This window comes from Saccostrea echinata, unplaced genomic scaffold (genome assembly GCF_033153115.1).
Source record: "Saccostrea echinata isolate AGI-Se365-2 ecotype Australia unplaced genomic scaffold, CSIRO_AGI_Sech_v1 ptg000030l, whole genome shotgun sequence".
In the NCBI taxonomy this organism is placed as follows: Eukaryota; Metazoa; Mollusca; class Bivalvia; order Ostreida; family Ostreidae; genus Saccostrea; species Saccostrea echinata.
In genome coordinates this window covers 30,084,890-30,102,610 of record NW_026889779.1, presented here as the reverse complement: position 1 = coordinate 30,102,610, position 17,721 = coordinate 30,084,890, and the positions used below count along the sequence as shown (strand labels likewise).

The 17,721-nt window shown below is 32.7% G+C and overlaps 1 protein-coding gene across 5 annotated transcripts in view; it reads left to right on the top strand.

The window, feature by feature from the left end:
* Positions 1–17,721, top strand: part of LOC133197676 (multiple epidermal growth factor-like domains protein 6) — a 70,509-nt gene that overhangs the window by 17,482 nt on the left and 35,306 nt on the right. For 3 of the 5 annotated variants that reach the window (XM_061333809.1, XM_061333807.1, XM_061333808.1), the window contains exons 5-11: positions 9,434–9,556; positions 10,197–10,319; positions 11,786–12,025; positions 13,427–13,555; positions 14,071–14,193; positions 15,490–15,612; positions 17,460–17,597. In XM_061333809.1, coding sequence (XP_061189793.1) covers positions 9,434–9,556; positions 10,197–10,319; positions 11,786–12,025; positions 13,427–13,555; positions 14,071–14,193; positions 15,490–15,612; positions 17,460–17,597 — 999 coding nt within the window. The remainder of the gene's footprint in view (positions 1–9,433; positions 9,557–10,196; positions 10,320–11,785; positions 12,026–13,426; positions 13,556–14,070; positions 14,194–15,489; positions 15,613–17,459; positions 17,598–17,721) is intronic. The other 2 variants (XM_061333811.1, XM_061333810.1) reach the window with 1 other exon arrangement.

The following is a 17,721-nucleotide window of genomic DNA, read 5'->3' as shown; positions in this document are numbered from 1 at the left end:
ATTTTGTCAAACTTTGCAGATATTTAGCACACTATGTGTAGATGTGCATATTACCAGGAAATTCTGATTCCTTTATTTTTTCTGGGAATTTCAGCACTTTTCAACTTAGATTTTTGGCCATATCTTGAATATAGAGATGAACAGTTTGTCAACGCAACTCCTCTTAAACCGCTGCATAGAATTTGATCAAACTTTGCAGATATTTAGGACACAATGTGTTGATGTGCATATTACCAGGAAATTCCAATTCCATTATTTTTCTGGGAATTTCGGCACTTTTCAACTTAGATTTTTGGCCATATTTTGAATATAGAGATGAACAGTTTGTCAACACAACTCCTCTTAAACCGCTGCACAGAATTTGGTCAAACTTTGCAGATATTTAGTACACAGTGTGTAGATGTGCATATTACCAGGAAATTCTAATTCCATTATTTTTGCCTGAAGAGTTTTGCCTATTATTGAAGAAACTTTCTAGCTAGGTAATAAGGAAATCCACTTGAATCAGCTTTTGTAATGAAATTTTATGTGAAATATTTTATGACCTTAAAAGAGCCCTATTGATTTTGAGATCAAAATATTAATGATTTAACACACACACAAAATCTTGGACAGTTCTCACCCCCCCCCCCCCCCACCCCCCCCACCCCTCTTAAATTGGTGCTTTGCCTTAAATAATTTCATAAGTACAGTATATAAACAAATTCATTTCATATGACTACATCATAATTTTGTTTCCATCAATTATTTAAATGTGTAAATTGTCGTGTGTTGGACATGGACTTACATTCGTTAAGAAATTGAAATCACTGAGGAATTTAAATAACAGTTTGTCAGCATAACTCCTGCATTGAATTTCCTGAAACTTTGTAGGTATTTCAGACTAATGCCCTGTTCACACGGAGAGTTTAATTCGAATTAAATGTAAGTTACTGCGAATTAAATTTGATCCGCGTTCACACGGAGAATTTAATGCAAATTAATTTAATTTGAATTAGTTTACTGCACATTAAATTACTTCGCATTAGCTCCGTGTGAACGCTAAGCGAAGCTAATTCGAATTAAATTTTGACGCATGCGTAAGGGCAGAATTAAGTCACAGGCCACATGTCTATGGTCAAATATAGGTACCTGTGCTATTTTTGAGTGGAAAACAAAGGAAAATTATGTTAATCACTAAAATGTGTACAGACACTATGACATTATGTCAGATGTATACTGCTCTGCGCAATATGATGTGATTTGTAAATGACGTCATAATAGCTTCACTGAATAGCCTTGTTGAATAAATAAAGCTATAATTCACATTAGTTTACTTTGCATTAGCTGTTGTGTGAACGCAATTTAATTCGCATTAGTTTAATTCGCATCATTTTACTTTACATAAATTTACTGCGAATTAAACTCTCCGTGTGAACAGGGCAATAATGTAAAGATTTGTATATTACCAAGAAATTTTGATTCCATTATTTATCTAGAAACTTTAGCCTAATTAAATTTGTAACATACAAAGATTTGAATGTCAGCTTATATGCAAGTAGTTTTGATGTGATGATTTTTTGCAAGTACAATGGTAATGCCCCTTTTTGAATTATACTGTGTATTTAAAGTGGACTGTGCCATTCATTATGTGTTGCATTGTCAAGTTATGGGGGAGCGTGGGGTATGTGAGCTTGCTCACTTTTTCTTTCATTTTGACTGATCTTTAAGACTTCATGTCATGATCTGTTCATCATTATTACATGAACTAGAACTCTGTTAAAATGATAGTGGAAAACGAAAGTAAAAAAAAAAAACACATTGCCTGAATTGTGGTTCCATCAATATTTCCATGCATGAATAGATAAAGGTCACCTCAGGTCAAGCCATCTGTATTATGTCAAGCTGTCACCATAGTTACTGGTTCAAAGGGACACTTAAGTTATACATCAATAACCTGGTCAATATGCATATGATCTTTCTTTGAGGTTTTCTGATTTACTGCACACACTGACATTTATTTTTGTTTTCACACTTATTGTTCTAATCCTACAGTCATGACAGTATTTGACCAGTAATAAGGGGTCATCAAAAGATCACCACCGAAATTTCCAGGTTTTGGGGTTGTTTAATTTTTCTTTTCTTTTTTTTTTTTTGACAAATTTATATTGTATTAAAAGAAGTAAATTTGATATCTCTCTGATAAGATTAAAATTTATTCTGTTTACTTGATGTTTTTCATGAAATGCATGTATGCATGCTTATAAGTAAAAATATACTCAGTCTGCTACATCAATTTATTGACTAAACAACATTTTACACCATTGAAACAATATTTATTTTAAAAGTGGGTATCTAAATACATTTTTTAGCGCAATAAAAAGCTATTTAAAAAAGAGGTCTTATTAAGGTTTTTATTGTGGCCAGTGTTATAGGTTGTATCATTGGATTTTGGGATTTCAATTCCACTGGGAATTCTTGTACTGTAGATGGAGTATTGATACCTTTTATGGAATTCCTTCAATTTATTTTGTTAGGTAATTGCACAGAAACTGTGTTGGAGCTATTTATCACTGACAAGGTTATTGATTGGGGGATGAGGTTGTCGGTTGATGGTTTTTAAGACTGTAGGAGGCCAGCTTTATCTGTATAGACACTGGTCTGTGGCAGAAACCATTTCCACCCGAGTTAAGAGAGATAAATACAGCACTAGATCATATTCCTATACTTGCTGAATACACTGGTCATTTAAAGTATAATTGATAAAGATCAGCCACCCCTGTATTAGTCTGATACCAATTTATTATATTATGCCAAATTAGAGCGGATTTATTTGAATGTCAGAAATGTTATACATACTATATAAAAAAGGACATATTTTTGTTACAGTATTTATGAAGAAAAGGGTCAAGTGTTTTGACAGGTTCCAACCCGTTGTGGTAATTTTTTTTTAAAATTCATTGTGAAGGTGATGGATAAAAGTAGCAGGCAGTTTATTGCACTGTAACGCAGTCCTTACTCCACCCTCCATAGTTAATGTGTTCAGACCCTCTCAGGTGACAACCTCCAGGTGACCCATCCATCAGGTAGTGCCAAAATACAAACAAACTGTCCAGGTGTTTTGTTGACAATTACATGCTAATTAATTTAGGCTCATTACTAGGTTAGTAGACAGGTCTCACTGAGGCTGACACCAATATTTAACATTAAAAAGAAGAAAAAATTTATAAAACTTTTGAGAGTGCACATCATCTCTCAGCTGTTGTCATAACTATAATATACCTTCCACTTTTTAGCTCACCTGAGCCATGGCATCAATGCAAAATCAAAATTTGTCCATTGTCGTTGTTGTCATCTTCGTTGTTGTCATCATCATTGTCATAAACTTTTCACATTTTCATCTTCTTCTCCAGAACCACGGGACCGCAATTTCAACCAAACTTGCCACAAAACATCCTCGGATGCAGGGGATTTAAGTTTGTTCACAGGGAGATCGATGTGCTATCCCCCTTTTCAAGTGGAGATAATTAAGAGTTTTTGAAAATTTGGTATCATCATTTAAAACTCTTCTTCTCAAGAACCACTGGACCAGAAAAGTTGAACTGTGTGTGAAAGCTTCATTACATATACCGCACTAAATTCAAGTTTGTTCATATCATAACCCCTGGGGGTAGGGCGGGCCACAAGAGGGGGTCAAAGTTTTACATAGGAATATATAAGAAATGTCTTTAAAAAATCTTCTCTAGAACAGCAAAGCCATGATTAGTCATATTACAAAAGCATCCTCAGGTAGTGTAGGTTAAAGTTTGCTCAAATCATGCCCTGGGTGTTGGACACAGGCGCAATACAGACAACAGAGGGCCAAAGTTTTACCTAGGAATATATAGGAAATGCCTTTCAAAATTTTCTTTTCAAGAACAGCTAAGCCATAATTTGTCATATTAATATAAATGTATCCTGAGGTAGTGTAGATTCAAGTTTGTACAAATCATGACCCCAGGGGGTAGGGCGGGGCCACAATAGTGGGTCAAAGTTTTATATAAGAATATATAGGAATCATCATGAAAAACCTTCTGCTAAAGAACAACAAAGCCATGACTAGTCATATTATTATAGAAGCATCCTCAGGTAGTGTAGATTCAAATTTGTACAAATATAGGGTGGTTAGGGAGGGGCCACAATGAACAATCAGAGTTTTACATAGGAATACATAGGAAAAGATCTTTAAAATTCTTCTGCTTAAGAACAGCAAAGCCATGATTAGTAATATTGATATGGAAACATCCTGAGTTAGTGTAAATTCAAATTCCCCCCCCCCCCTCCCCCCACCAAACGTTTTACTTCTGAACTTATGAGTTATGTAACCCATGGGCCTTTTGTTCACATTTCGTTCAAAACCTTAAAATCATAATTTTGTTTCCAGGTGTTGCTGTAATATTTGGTTCCAGCCTTGGATTTTACGTATCAAATCATATACGTTGAATTAGATCGATTCTGTAAAATACTTGATACAATATTCTAATTTGACTTTGTTTAAAACACAATATATCATTACGTCTCTTAGCAATTAAGTTTTATTATAAGTAACAACAACCAGAGTATAGTTTGTATTAATTTAAAGACCCCCATCAGAAGTATCTGTTAGTACATAGTATTGTCATTTTGTAAGTATATCTTTACTACAATATTTTTTTTTTTTTTTTTTTTTTTTTTTTTTTTTTTTTTTACATATTTTTATGCTAATTATGTCCTAAAATTTTCACAGATTTTTAACAGACCCATGCAGTTTCTCTCAATGAAACTAAGAAAGGACAGTGAAATGGGAGGGATTGGGGTCTTGCTTTTGAATGTCAATTCAGTGAATAAAATTATAATATAATTAACCATCATTGTTTTATTGACATTTCTATCTTATTTTATTGACCAAGAAATCTATGAACTTTAAAGGGTATAGTCAATGTTTGGTTAAATCAAACATCTAATTAATTTATACGCTCAAGAAAAAGATGTAGGGAGATGTCAATAAAGGTTCTATATATGGAAACAAAATCAATAGGACTAATGAACCACTGTATGAAGGTCAGAAGTTAAAGGGTTAATTTTTTTTTTTACTGAGATTTAAAAAATGATTTAAAGAAAAATTGTTTGGTACATGAAAGGGGAAAGAATCTAAAAAGTGTGTAAATATTGAAATTGGCAGCTTGAAGACTCCATAGGGCAGTTTTGGTTGTAAGTTTGGTTATTATAGGGCTTTTGAATGGGGTTATACAGAACTTGCTTAGTATTGATAATAGATAGTTCTTAATTTGGACTAAAGAATCAGACAGTTTTATTGCTAGTATAATTTATCACAAATATATTTAAAGATTTTGTCAGACAAGATAAATCAATAGTTTTTTTCTTTTGATTGTTTTTCAAAGAACAAAGTTCACTTAGGGCCTTTTTAGGCCCTGTGAATTTCTGAAAAATCAAATATTTCAGTTTTAGTTGAAAATATGTTAAAATTTCACTTGGACCCTTGGTTACTGCATTTCAATTAAAAATGACATAATTTTCTCTCTAGTACATGTATTTTGCATCATTTTCCTCAAATCCTGAAAAATTCTTTAAAAATGACCAAAAATATAAGCTGATTTTCAATATTTTGCATAGTCCCCAACCTCTGATCTAAAATGTTTAATTATATAATGAAAGAACTGTTTCATAAGATTCTTAACCATTAAATTTTTTTGGGGATCGCTGGGTGGGCTCATATTTTAATTATTAGAGGAAGATGCTCAAATTCATCCATTTTCATCAAAATTCAAGAAAATTGAATTTTCAGAAAGCCTATTCTGCAATACTTGAACTCTCAAAGGAAACTTTTTTATGGGAAATGAAAGCACTATGTCTCTTCTCTATATTGATGTTTAAAATAGAACATTGGGACTTGGTCAGTTTATTGGTATAAGGACAGGGCCATTTTATGGAGTTAGTGAACCTAGCTCCTTTTTTGAAAAAAATTCAAAACTTTTTTATGATTTGTCCACTTAAACAGGATTTTAGATTAATCTAAAGATCAGGAGGCTGTGTGTTCGAGCCCCAGCCGCAACTGACCTAAGTTGATAAAAAATAAGTAGCAACTGTTCCTTCACCAAGCGCTGGGCACTTTGAAGTGAAAGTTGCGTGTCACAGCCGCATTGGCATGATAAAAATTCCTCACTGCTCAATATCCCTGAGTGCCGAGTAAAGGTTCATGTATAAATTTGAAGCCCTTCACCAGTATATTGTGATGTCTCTATATGAGTGAAAAATTCTTGAATGGGATGTAAAACAACATACAATCAATCAATCTAATAAGAAATAATTCTTTAATTTTGTGTTTTCTGCCAGTTTTACACTGAAAAAAAACTTGAAAATCTTCTCAGTTTGGAAAGAGTGACAATATGTGCCTGGCTAATTCTGTAGATATATATATATATATATATACATAATTTGTGTTAACAGGGCAAAGGGCCAGGGGCCAAACTTATAATTTAATGGCTCATAACTGGTGAAAATTCTACCTTTCTATTAATATTTTTTTTCTATTTTTATACCCCCGCAAACAAAGTTTAGGGGGGGTATATTGGAATCAGCTTGTCCGTCTGTCTGTCTGTCCGTCTGTCTGTAGACGAGATTTTGTCCGGACCATTTCTTGGAAACTGTTGCAAGGATTTGTCTGAAAATTTGTACACTTATTCTTTGCCATATGAAGGTGTGCACCTGGTATTTTCATCATGATTGGATAATTTTTTTGCATTTTACAGGTGTTTTTTTCATTTTTATTATGTGGTTTTATCCGGATCTGTTCCCAGAGACTATTGCATAGATTTGTATGAAAATTTGTACACTTATTATTTACCATATGAAGATGTGCACCTGGTATTTTCAACATTATTTGATAATTTTTCTGCATTTTACAGGTGTTTTTTTTTTTCATTTTTATTGACTTAGTCATTTCGGGTTCATGTCTAAGCTTTGAGAATAGAATCTAGAACATCTGTACAAAAATGTGAACTACAGCTTAAAACTACTCATTAGAATTAAAAAAAATCACAAAGTATTAAAAACAGATTTTACATTACACAGCAGATAGTGTAAATCCATTTGTCCCTTAGGAGTAATGAGTGGACATGCATCCAGTTAAAGATTAATTAATGAGTTCAGTGTGGGAAGCTGTTATGGCATCTCTGATCAAGCAGGTCTTATCCATATCTCCTGGGAATTGGGCAGAAAGAAATAAAGATCTCTGTTGTCTAAGTCTCTTAATTTTAATTTATGTCTGTCAAAATACATAGTTACTGGAACCAGCCTTTTATTTTTAAAATGACTTTGATATAAAGGCATTAAGATCAATTTGATTTTGTATAATTAATTATGATATTTTTTTTTTTCAACAATCAATTTGCAGAGTGTCATGTCTCACAAAGATGACAGATAGTTGCAAACTATTTTTTCAATGTAATAAAAAACACTGTAATTACTAGTATTGATGTTTTATTAGGCTGCACCTTAGTTTCATTCATTAAAAAAATATAATGAGTAATTAAATTTTCACTCTATATGTTTAAGCAAATTGTGAACACCTCTCACATCTAGAAAACATTAGTGATTTGGTACCTTCTGTGAAAAACCCAGCGGGGGGTATTTGTCCCTTTTGGACAGTTCTAGTTTAATTTGGCTACTTATAGAAAACTATAAAATATATAAAATAGATATATTTATTGTCACACAGATTGATTCAGTTTGAGTAAATTTTAGAAATGTATTCTCACATATTGTATTAAATTTATAGAAACATTCTCACATGCTGTGATGAAAAATTCTGAATATTTCCTTTTAAAATTCTTAAATAGCTAAAATCGTCTCTGCAATGATCAACTGTTTTGGATCATTGTTTATAAGTAAAGTTTCTGTCTTAGGATTTATGAAATCAAGTTTTTTGGTATAGCTTAACATATAATATGTCTTCTTCAACAAAAGTTTATTGTAATTTTGACAAAAATGAGATGAGTATGAGTGGACTAAAATTTATATTAACAATTAAGTGAGTTTGGATATTTATAAAATTATTTAGTCTCTTAAATTTGGCAAGTGACATTCTATAAGAAAATCTTGCAACCAACTCTCAAATATGATAAAATATGAATTGTATTGCTCATGAGTCAGCATATGTTCATTTCTTATGAACGCTTCAATAATCATGTAATACCTCTGTTTTGTGTCTTCATTTTATGTAATCATTGTAAATAAAACAGCATAATTTAGTCAGGACAAAGAACATCAGTTTTTCTTCCAATAAGTCATTCAAAATGGCTGTTTTTACCTCAATGGTTGCAGCAAAAAGATTGAGCTTGATTCAATTTGAGTTGACTTGATAAATCTGGTAGGTCTCTCACAAATGGCATTTCTAGGGATGCTTTAGAGAACTCTAGACAAATGTTGGAGGGACTAAGAATACACTAATCTATTTCAGACTAAGGAGGCAATCTTAGGCAATTATGTGCCATTATATTCCAAAGCTTCCAAATCAAGTTTTTGCAACATATTGGCAGTTTCCTTAGATTTGGCTGTCAATTTAGTCTTGATGTATATAGAGGTGTAATCAGGGGTTAAAGAAAGCCGATGCACATGCATGATTAACATCCAATGATCAGCTCAGGGGTTTAAGTATAAGGCGCAAGGAATATCAAAAGGCTGTAATTATAACTGCTTAGGCTAGAAAGACCTGTTGAGTTTCCAGAGAGCAATTTATCTCTCCTTACTTTGTCACAAGATTGACCATTCCATCTCAGATTGATCTCGTTTGCAGTAATTCTCTTGTATTCTTGGAGTCCTCGAATCCTCAGTAGACAACAAGATGACATGTAGAAAGCTTATTTTAAGTGTTGAATCAGATTCTCACTATATAATTTGATTGGTTCAGTATTGGTTGATCATTTTAATGCTGTTTTTGTGTACTGTTGATTGGAATTGAAATAGATTTGAAAAGAGAAAGTATTGGTAATTCAAGAAGGATTTTGTACTAGCAATAGCACAAATTAAACTGATCAGAAAAATAAACATACATTTTAGACACTTGGTAAATTATTCCTCTGTTTAGAAGAAAAGCTTAAAGAAAATATTGTTATATTGCTTTTCTGTAAAAATCCAAGTTGAAGGTCTTTCTTTTTTTTTTTTTTAATACCAGTATTACTGGGGAAAATCCAAACAATTCAAACTTATACAATTGATAAATTTGGTAAATTTTGATATTTTTGTGTGCTCTTGGAGCATTTTAACAGCTATCATTTACTCTCCAAAGAATTCCATGTTCTTATGCTTTTTAACTCAGTTAAAGCTAAAGGCTTAATATTATAGAACAAAGCTCTAGGTCTTCGTGTCATACCCCTCCTACTATTATAAGAATAATAATGTCTTCTTTTGTTTCCAGATGTGGATGAGTGTACCCAGGGAACTAGTGGTTGTGACCATGAATGTATGAACACAGTAGGTTCTTATAGATGTAAATGTAGACAAGGCTTCAGACTAGGCAGAGATGGAAAAAGTTGTGAAGGTAAAGTGCAATGGTTTAACTTCACTGTATACAGTATAGGTAAACATCATTATAGGAATTCTGAAAATTTAAGACTCTGAGGAAAAAATTATAAGAGGAAACTTAGAATTAGTTGATTTTTAAGCAGAAGGACAGAGAACTTTGACTGGTTTGTTTCTGGTCAATATTATTTTTAGAAAGTGCAAATTTTCATGATAGTTGAAATATAGATAAAAGAAAAATTCTTTAGGTTTTTCAAGATCATACAAATTTACAGCTTTTGTCACACAATATTTTACTAAGAACTTTGAACAGTTTTTTTGTATTCAGTTAAGGATCAATAAAAAAAAAAGTATTCAGACTAAAAGAAGCTACCAGAGGTGCATTAAATTAAAGAATTTGTCTATAAGAAAGTTTTCATCTTGTAAATGCAGAAACCTGAGCCACTCCAATACAACCAATTTTGTTTAAGATATTTACTTTTGAGTGAAGTCCTGTTGATTTTATTAATGTCAACGAATTAAGAAAACATTAATGTCCAGAATCTTGCCCTGGTTAGAATTACTTTCTTTTGAATTTGAAAATAGAAAGTAATTTGCTCTGTGACTTAAATGAACATTTTCAAAATTGGCTTCAATGTCTGTTTGTGAATCCTTTTCAGATATCAATGAATGTGACAATAGAAAAGGCGGATGTCAGTATGACTGTCGTAATAGCCAGGGAGGATTTCAGTGTTTATGTCCTGCAGGATACCGCCTCCGTGCCGACGGACGAAGCTGTGAGGGTAAGGCCTCGTGTCTAGTGTATGCATTCTGTTTATTTTGAATGGCTTCAGTAATAGCCACTAAATTGAATTAACAATTGCAATGTAAAATGGAATAAAGGTTTTCATGTAAAAGACTACCATTTTTGATATGCACAATTTTTACCAACTAGGTTTTGTGAAAGTTAAAAATTATTCTCACAGTGTAAGGAAAGAGGATTAGAGTAAAATTTTATGTACATTGTAAGAACTCTTTTTAATACCAAAATTGGAAACTATAGAGGAAAAAATGTATTTATGTCCTAAGGGTTGAGGGATTAGGTAATAGATGTATAATGTGTGTATTGGGTCCTCTGAACCCCATTAATCACAGCATCACTCTCTTGTCTCCAAATCACCAACATCTTTGAGCGTTCTCACTGCTCATTGCGAACACACAAGGCAACAGCCATTTATGATAATACCCTCCATTTAGTATTGCAATATTATGTTCGATATGAATAGATGAAGAAAATCTCATCAATTTAAGTTTGAAAACCCTTTATTCCCAACATAAAGAAAATTGATATAGAGGATGGAAAGTTTGGATTTGGTCCATGTTGATACTGACTCCCATAGGAACATAGGATAAAGTGAAAGCACTTAAACTAACTAGATTTAGGAGGATCAGCCAAATTCTTTTTTGTGGACTGTGTGCAATATGGTCGAACAAAGAAGTTTCCATGAAGATTGTCTGATAGAGTTACCGTGTAATGCTGACAAACACAAAAGTAGAAGTAATGTTAGGACCATGCCGTGGTGTATTGGGTGTACATGAGGGGGCACCTGCTATAAGCTAACCCTGTTCACAGCCATTGTGCTAGGCACATAGCTGGACTATCTTTTATCTACAAACTGCTTAGATGGCAATGATAGGGTATTCTTACAATGAAAACTTTACATACCTCTTTGTCACTGATATATTAAATGTTTATGTGTCATGAGCAAGTATTTAAGTAATTAAGGCTTTAAAACCTTTAACAGATGTTAAATAAAATGTTTGTATCCTCAGTATTTTAAAAATTCTTTTTGATAGTTTACTTAAATTTTTTCTCTTTAAGTAAATAAATATCTTTCTCTTTGATGCATTGAAAACTGACTCATGGTGTTGATACAGATGCAAGACTCTTCTTGAATTCACTTTACAGTCTAATGTAGAAAAATCACGGTTAAGACTAGCTGGATTTTAAAGTGCATTCAAACAACTTTAATTGTTAAATTTTTCTTACTCCAATTAAAATGTGTTACTTCACAGGAGATTTTTAATTTACACCATAGAAATAGCAAACACAGTCAAGCAATTTTTCCATGAGGTCATTAAAAGTAATTGGAGATTTTCTCTAGCATGAAAATGAAGTAGACTTTAATACCAATTTGTGATTAATCCTAAGGTCTACTAATTTGATTGAGGAATTTTAATGATTTTTCTTTTATATTGCCTTTACAAGCTGCTGGGAACTTGCGTAAGATTGAAAATAAAATAGGAACAAATAATGAGTTAGTTGCACAATTTGATAAAAATGGTGATACCAGTAGAAAATTAAAACAAGGAGTGGAAAATCGAAACCAGAAAAATGAGATTTCTGTGAAACTTCTAAATAAAAAACTGGCAGCCATTGCTCAGAAGACAGATGAGTTTACAGACTTGGCTTCTGTTTTCAAAAAGAGACGACTTCTGAATTATCAGGGTATCTCATTGTCTGTTGTAGTAGACTAAATATACTTTCATTTCCAAACCTGAAAAAATGTATTAAAAAATTCCATAAACTTTTTGCATGACTTTTCTTTTGTTTGCAGTGTTCTTTCTTTTTTTTAATTAGGCAAGATAAGCATTTTAGCTTCATTCTCTTGCTAGATTGCAGGATTTTTAAGGATCATTTCATATACAGTTTTCTCTCTGCATCATTTTTCTTCCTTGATCTTTCTTCACATAATGTGTTAATTATGTGACTTTTTTAGTTAATGTTTTCAATCTTTAGTGAAGAGTTAGCACTTGAGCCGTCATAATACTACATGCATTCATCATAATATTACATGGCAGAGAAATTTGTTTTAAATTAGAAACTCATTGTATTATGAATTTTTACCTCTTCATCTGTTGTAGACATTTTCAATTCTTAAGTATTACTCATTTAATTGCCTTCTTGACAGCATTTTGTGATTCAGCTAAATTTATTTATGTCTTGATTTATAAGTTCTTTTCCCTCTAAGACTTGCATGAAGACTGCATGTGAAAGTGTACAGTGCTTGTGAATCATAATGGTCATTGTCCTATATCTCTTATCCTCGTTTGTGTAAGCCTTATGGATGCTTCGAGTAGAAATAAAGAAAATTCTATGGGTGTTTGTATCTAAATCTTCAAAGGTTGTAACACGATCTGTTACCTCATAATCGACAATACACAAAAATTCAATTACCACTAGCATCAATACATAAGTCTTGTAGCAGAATAACTTGTTAGCACTATTATCATGAGAGCCCAGAGAGTTCTAAACATGGAAGATTGATAGTGTTGTTAAAAACACAGATGCTGAAACAAAAATAAAAATTTGATGCAAGGCTCCTGACATTCTAGATAAAAATAATTAAAAACAAAGGAGGGAAACTAAGCTTAACTTTCATCTTACACTTATTTCATTATCAGCTTTTTTACAGATCGACAGTTGAGGCACATGTCAATGAAATTGGCAGTCACTTAGAAACATGCAAGCTTGCAATATCACTTTGGTTTGTGAAAGCTGTACATCTGAGCAAAAAATTCAATTAACCATGAAGACTTCAGATTTTATTGCATTCTTTTATTAATTTTACTTACTAAACGGTATTTGTTTTCTTGATTATTGAAATTTGAAATAAAAAAAAGACAGAAATGAAATTTAGATTTTAAGTTTCTTTATATATAAATTTACATGTGGACTCAGCATTTGGGTACGGGTGGGTATTAATTTCATCCAACAAATCATAGTATATATATACTACTGGAAGTATACATGTAGTATTGTTTTCAGATTTATTGGGGGGGGGGGGGTATCACTTTAGCAGTACTATAAGAGAATACTTGTTTCATCTAAAGATGATTGATCTTTTAGTGGAATCAGCCTGCAGTGTAAACAATGGGGACTGTGAACATCTGTGTATAGAGGGCTCTGCAGCAGGACATTACAGGTGTAGCTGTAGAGAAGGATACCGACTAAAACAAGATGGACGGACCTGTGAACGTATGTATATAAAGTGGTAAAATTTCAAGATCATTTGAAATCTATAGACAAAAACTCTGTTAATCAAGATTGGTTTTTGGAGCCAGACCATTCCCAACTGTAAAGCTTTGTGGTGACCAAACTTGCATGGATGATGCATTCAGGGATGCATACTACCAAACTTGTTCCAGATGCTGGATCTGACCTACATTTTTTTTTAAATAATAACCATGCAGGTTAAATTTTTGGGAGCAAGTTAATTCGCAAGTAACTATAAGTCCTATGATGATCAAACTTGTATGGATATATATAATGCATCTAGGGATTGATTTGGATGCTGTATCTGACCTTCATTTTCTAGATGGTTTTAAAATAACATTTTTGTCCGCTCACAAGTAACTTTTAGTTCTAGCCATTCACATCAATGTTGCACCTTCAGCTGCACATTAATGGAATGTTTATTTGGTGTGAGATTTTTGCCTTACTTAATCTGGATATTATATTTGTCTAGGTAAGCTTTGTAATCTGTTTTTCAGTGGCTGACCCCTGTAGGAACAGAAATGGAGACTGTGAACACAAATGTATTAACAGGAATGGTAGCAGAGTGTGTGAGTGTTTTATGGGCTACAAATTATCAGCTGATCAGCGACAATGTGAGGGTAAGCTTCAAGCAAGATAGCTAAATTAAAGGGTTGTACTTAATATTTCAAGAAAGAGGACCCAAGTTCTGATGGTCCTTAGTTACAGATTCTATTTCTTGATGATGTATGATATATGTATATGTCCAAATAAAAGTGACTGTATAAAAAAAAAAATAGGTAATGATCAAGTACGCAGCTCTGTTAAGGCTGCATAAAGGGGGCGGGGCCTAATTTATACGGGAAAAGTTTACTGTGACGTCACACAAATATAGCAATTCCTCACAATAACTGAAAATGAAATAATTTGCAAATCTAAACTGCATAAGAGTAATGAACTACATCAAAACTTACCACTGCATTCATTTTTGTCGCTAGTTAAATCCCACACAGCAAGACATAAACAAGTCACTGATTGCAATGCACTTGTCGACATGACGTCATCATGGTAAAGTTTGACGCATTTTATGTGCAGTGAGAGGCGGATCAAGCAATTTTTTCACAGTGAAAAATGCATTTTATTATTAAACAGAATATTATTTGAAAATCTTAGGTAGACCATTAATACAAATCTGAAACATTTGTTTAGTGTCATTATTTAAAAACTATCGAGAAAATGTATTGAATTAATTCTACCGTGTTTTTGTCTACAGGGTGTGCATGTTTCACGCCGAGGTGCCTCATTAAATCGCCTTTTCGCAAGGGCATACACTTAATAGATCTTGACCATTTTTTGAATACATATAATGGACATATTCCTTAACTTGAAAAGTGGTGCTTCTTTCCTGAAATCGATAGCATAACTTAATAAAGACATAAAATACTTGGTAAAGGTCACACATATTTCGAAATTAGCAAGATAACATGAAATTTAAACTAATAAAATGCGCATTCTATTTAAAGCAGCAGTGCTTTCCATAAACTACAAGTTATGTAGAAACAATCTATTACTTTGATTTTTAATTTTAACTAGGGTATGCCCTTGCGATATTGAAATTTGTTTGGACCTACATACAGTACATATTACATGCATTTATCACGTGACTATCAAATAACGTGACCAAACCAAATTCAGTAGAGAGCAAGGTATATAATGTTATTTCAAAGAATGTTAAAGTCATAAGATAATATAGTACCTTTACAAAATTAAATTCATTTTAAAAAGGTATGTATTTATACATGTTTATATTCTGTTGATTTCTTCGAAGTACACCTTAACAGTGCTGTGTATCTGACTTATGGTGTGAATGCCTATAGGACATTTTGGAAATGTGTTAGGTATTAAATGAAGAACAAAATAACAGTATGCTTTTTCAGACATCAATGAATGCCTTAACAACAATGGTGGATGTAGCCAGGACTGTATCAACACAATGGGTTCCTACACCTGTCGCTGTCAGCCGGGTTTCCAGCTTGGGGTCAACAGGAAGTCCTGTTACAGTCAGTATTAATTCAGCGAATCATCATTGTATATGTGACCTGGGGAAATTGAGTATTTTGTGTATTGAATTGTTGAAACTTAATTTTAACTAAAGATTAAATTTTGATGTACTGTTCAAAAGATTTTTAGCTACCTTTATGACTGTAAACCCAGAAATCAGTAAGCTTTTTTTTTATCCCCGCTCCAAAGGAGAGGAGGGTATACTGTTTTACCCTTGGGTGTCTGTCTAATTGTCCGTAACAAACTTCTCTTCGCAGTCTGTAACAAATTTCTCTTCACATACGCTAGAAATTTTAGCACACTCCTTGTTTTGGCATGCCAAATGGTGGGATTCATTTTTGTACAAATCCGATGTCAACTTCCTGTTATCCATGCGTCTGTCCATACCAAATTTCCGTCTCAACTGGACTTGTGTATATTCACATGAGAGCATAGTATATTCACATGAGAGCAGGGGTATTACTAGTGAGCACTGGTTCACAGACTTTTTTTTTCAGAGTACATTAATTTAAACAAAATGTGTTTAATATGTTCATGCTTTCAAAATCTGTTTTGCTTGTACAGTAAGGTCTCCTTCAGATATAATGAAATTCAAGGGACCCAAGTCATTATTTCAATATAACCAAAGTTGAAAATAAGCAAAAATGGCCCATGGTGAGGTCCTTTTAAAATCCTGATCTTGATCAAAAACATGTAGACAAACCCAATTCATTATTACATGGTTAAGTATATGACACTTGAAAAGTGAAATGAAAAAAGTTTGTTCATTAAAAATTTATTTGAAAAAATCTGACATTTTTCAATCTCGGTATAATTTCCTGATCTTATTCTCTTTTGGTTGGGGCAAAAACAGCGGCACACTGTTTGCACATGCATTTCATTGCTATTGTGTGCTCAGATTTATCCCAGAATCCTTTGCTAATCTGGATTTAGATTTCACATTTTTATGCCACCAAATGAATATGGCCAGGGCATATAGTGTTTGTCATGTCAGTCTTTACCAGACCATATATTAACTTCAAAATGAGCAATAATTCAATATAAGCGATTTCAATGTAACTGATGATGATGAGAAACTTAGACTGGGGATTTATTTTACTTCAAAATGAATGATATTTCAAAACAAGTGATTTCAGTATAAGTGGAGTAGGCTGTATATGCTAATATTTTTATGAAGATACTGGAATTGACTTGAAAGTAATAATTATATTGACTATGCAGCTATAATTTTGACACATTTTTTAACCTGTGCATTTTTTTTTTTTGCTGCTTGGATTTTTTTAAATTTTCACAGCCTCGTGTGTATATGGTATGTTAATTTCCTTTGTAAACTTTCTAACATATAAATAAATGTACTAGTGATATATTTATATCTTACAATTAATTTCTTTTTTACAGTAATGTTCATTAATTGCAATGTGATGTCTTTAATTATTCTTACCAAACTTTAAAGAGTTATTTTTTACATCTCTCTATTCTTATTCATTAATGCCTACACAACAGAGGTTAGAAAAACTCTGTCAGGGACTGTTCCTGTACAAGGTACTTAACACAATTCTAATAAAACAGTAATAAATACAGGATGGTCAAAGACAGAAAAAAAGATTTCCATTCAAAGACAGGTGACAGTAGTTATCTCCCTTTCACTTTACCAATCTTTGCTGAAAAGGGTCACCTCAGAGAGTCCTGATGCCCTAAAAAATTTGGACTAATTTAATCTTTGTCAACTTCCATTTTATCAATGGTGTAATTTGTGAAATATAAAAGAAATTAAATGTATTGGATGTCCTATATTTGAATACTTGTTGAGTTCTAGCATATTCACTGAATTCCTGGTGTTTTGTAGGAGTGGAACTGGAGCCAGTAGACAGCTGTGCCATTAACAACGGAGGGTGTGCTCATAATTGTCGTCATGAGAACGGGGGACCAGTCTGTACCTGTAGGAAAGGATACACTCTACAGATTGATAGGAAATCCTGTCTAGGTGTGTACAATGTTTATACTGAGTTACAACAGATTGACTTTGTACATGAAAGTGGGTGGGATTGCTTATATCTGCAAGGGTGGAACCCATTGTAGGCAGAAGTTTTATTGGCTATATTTGAATA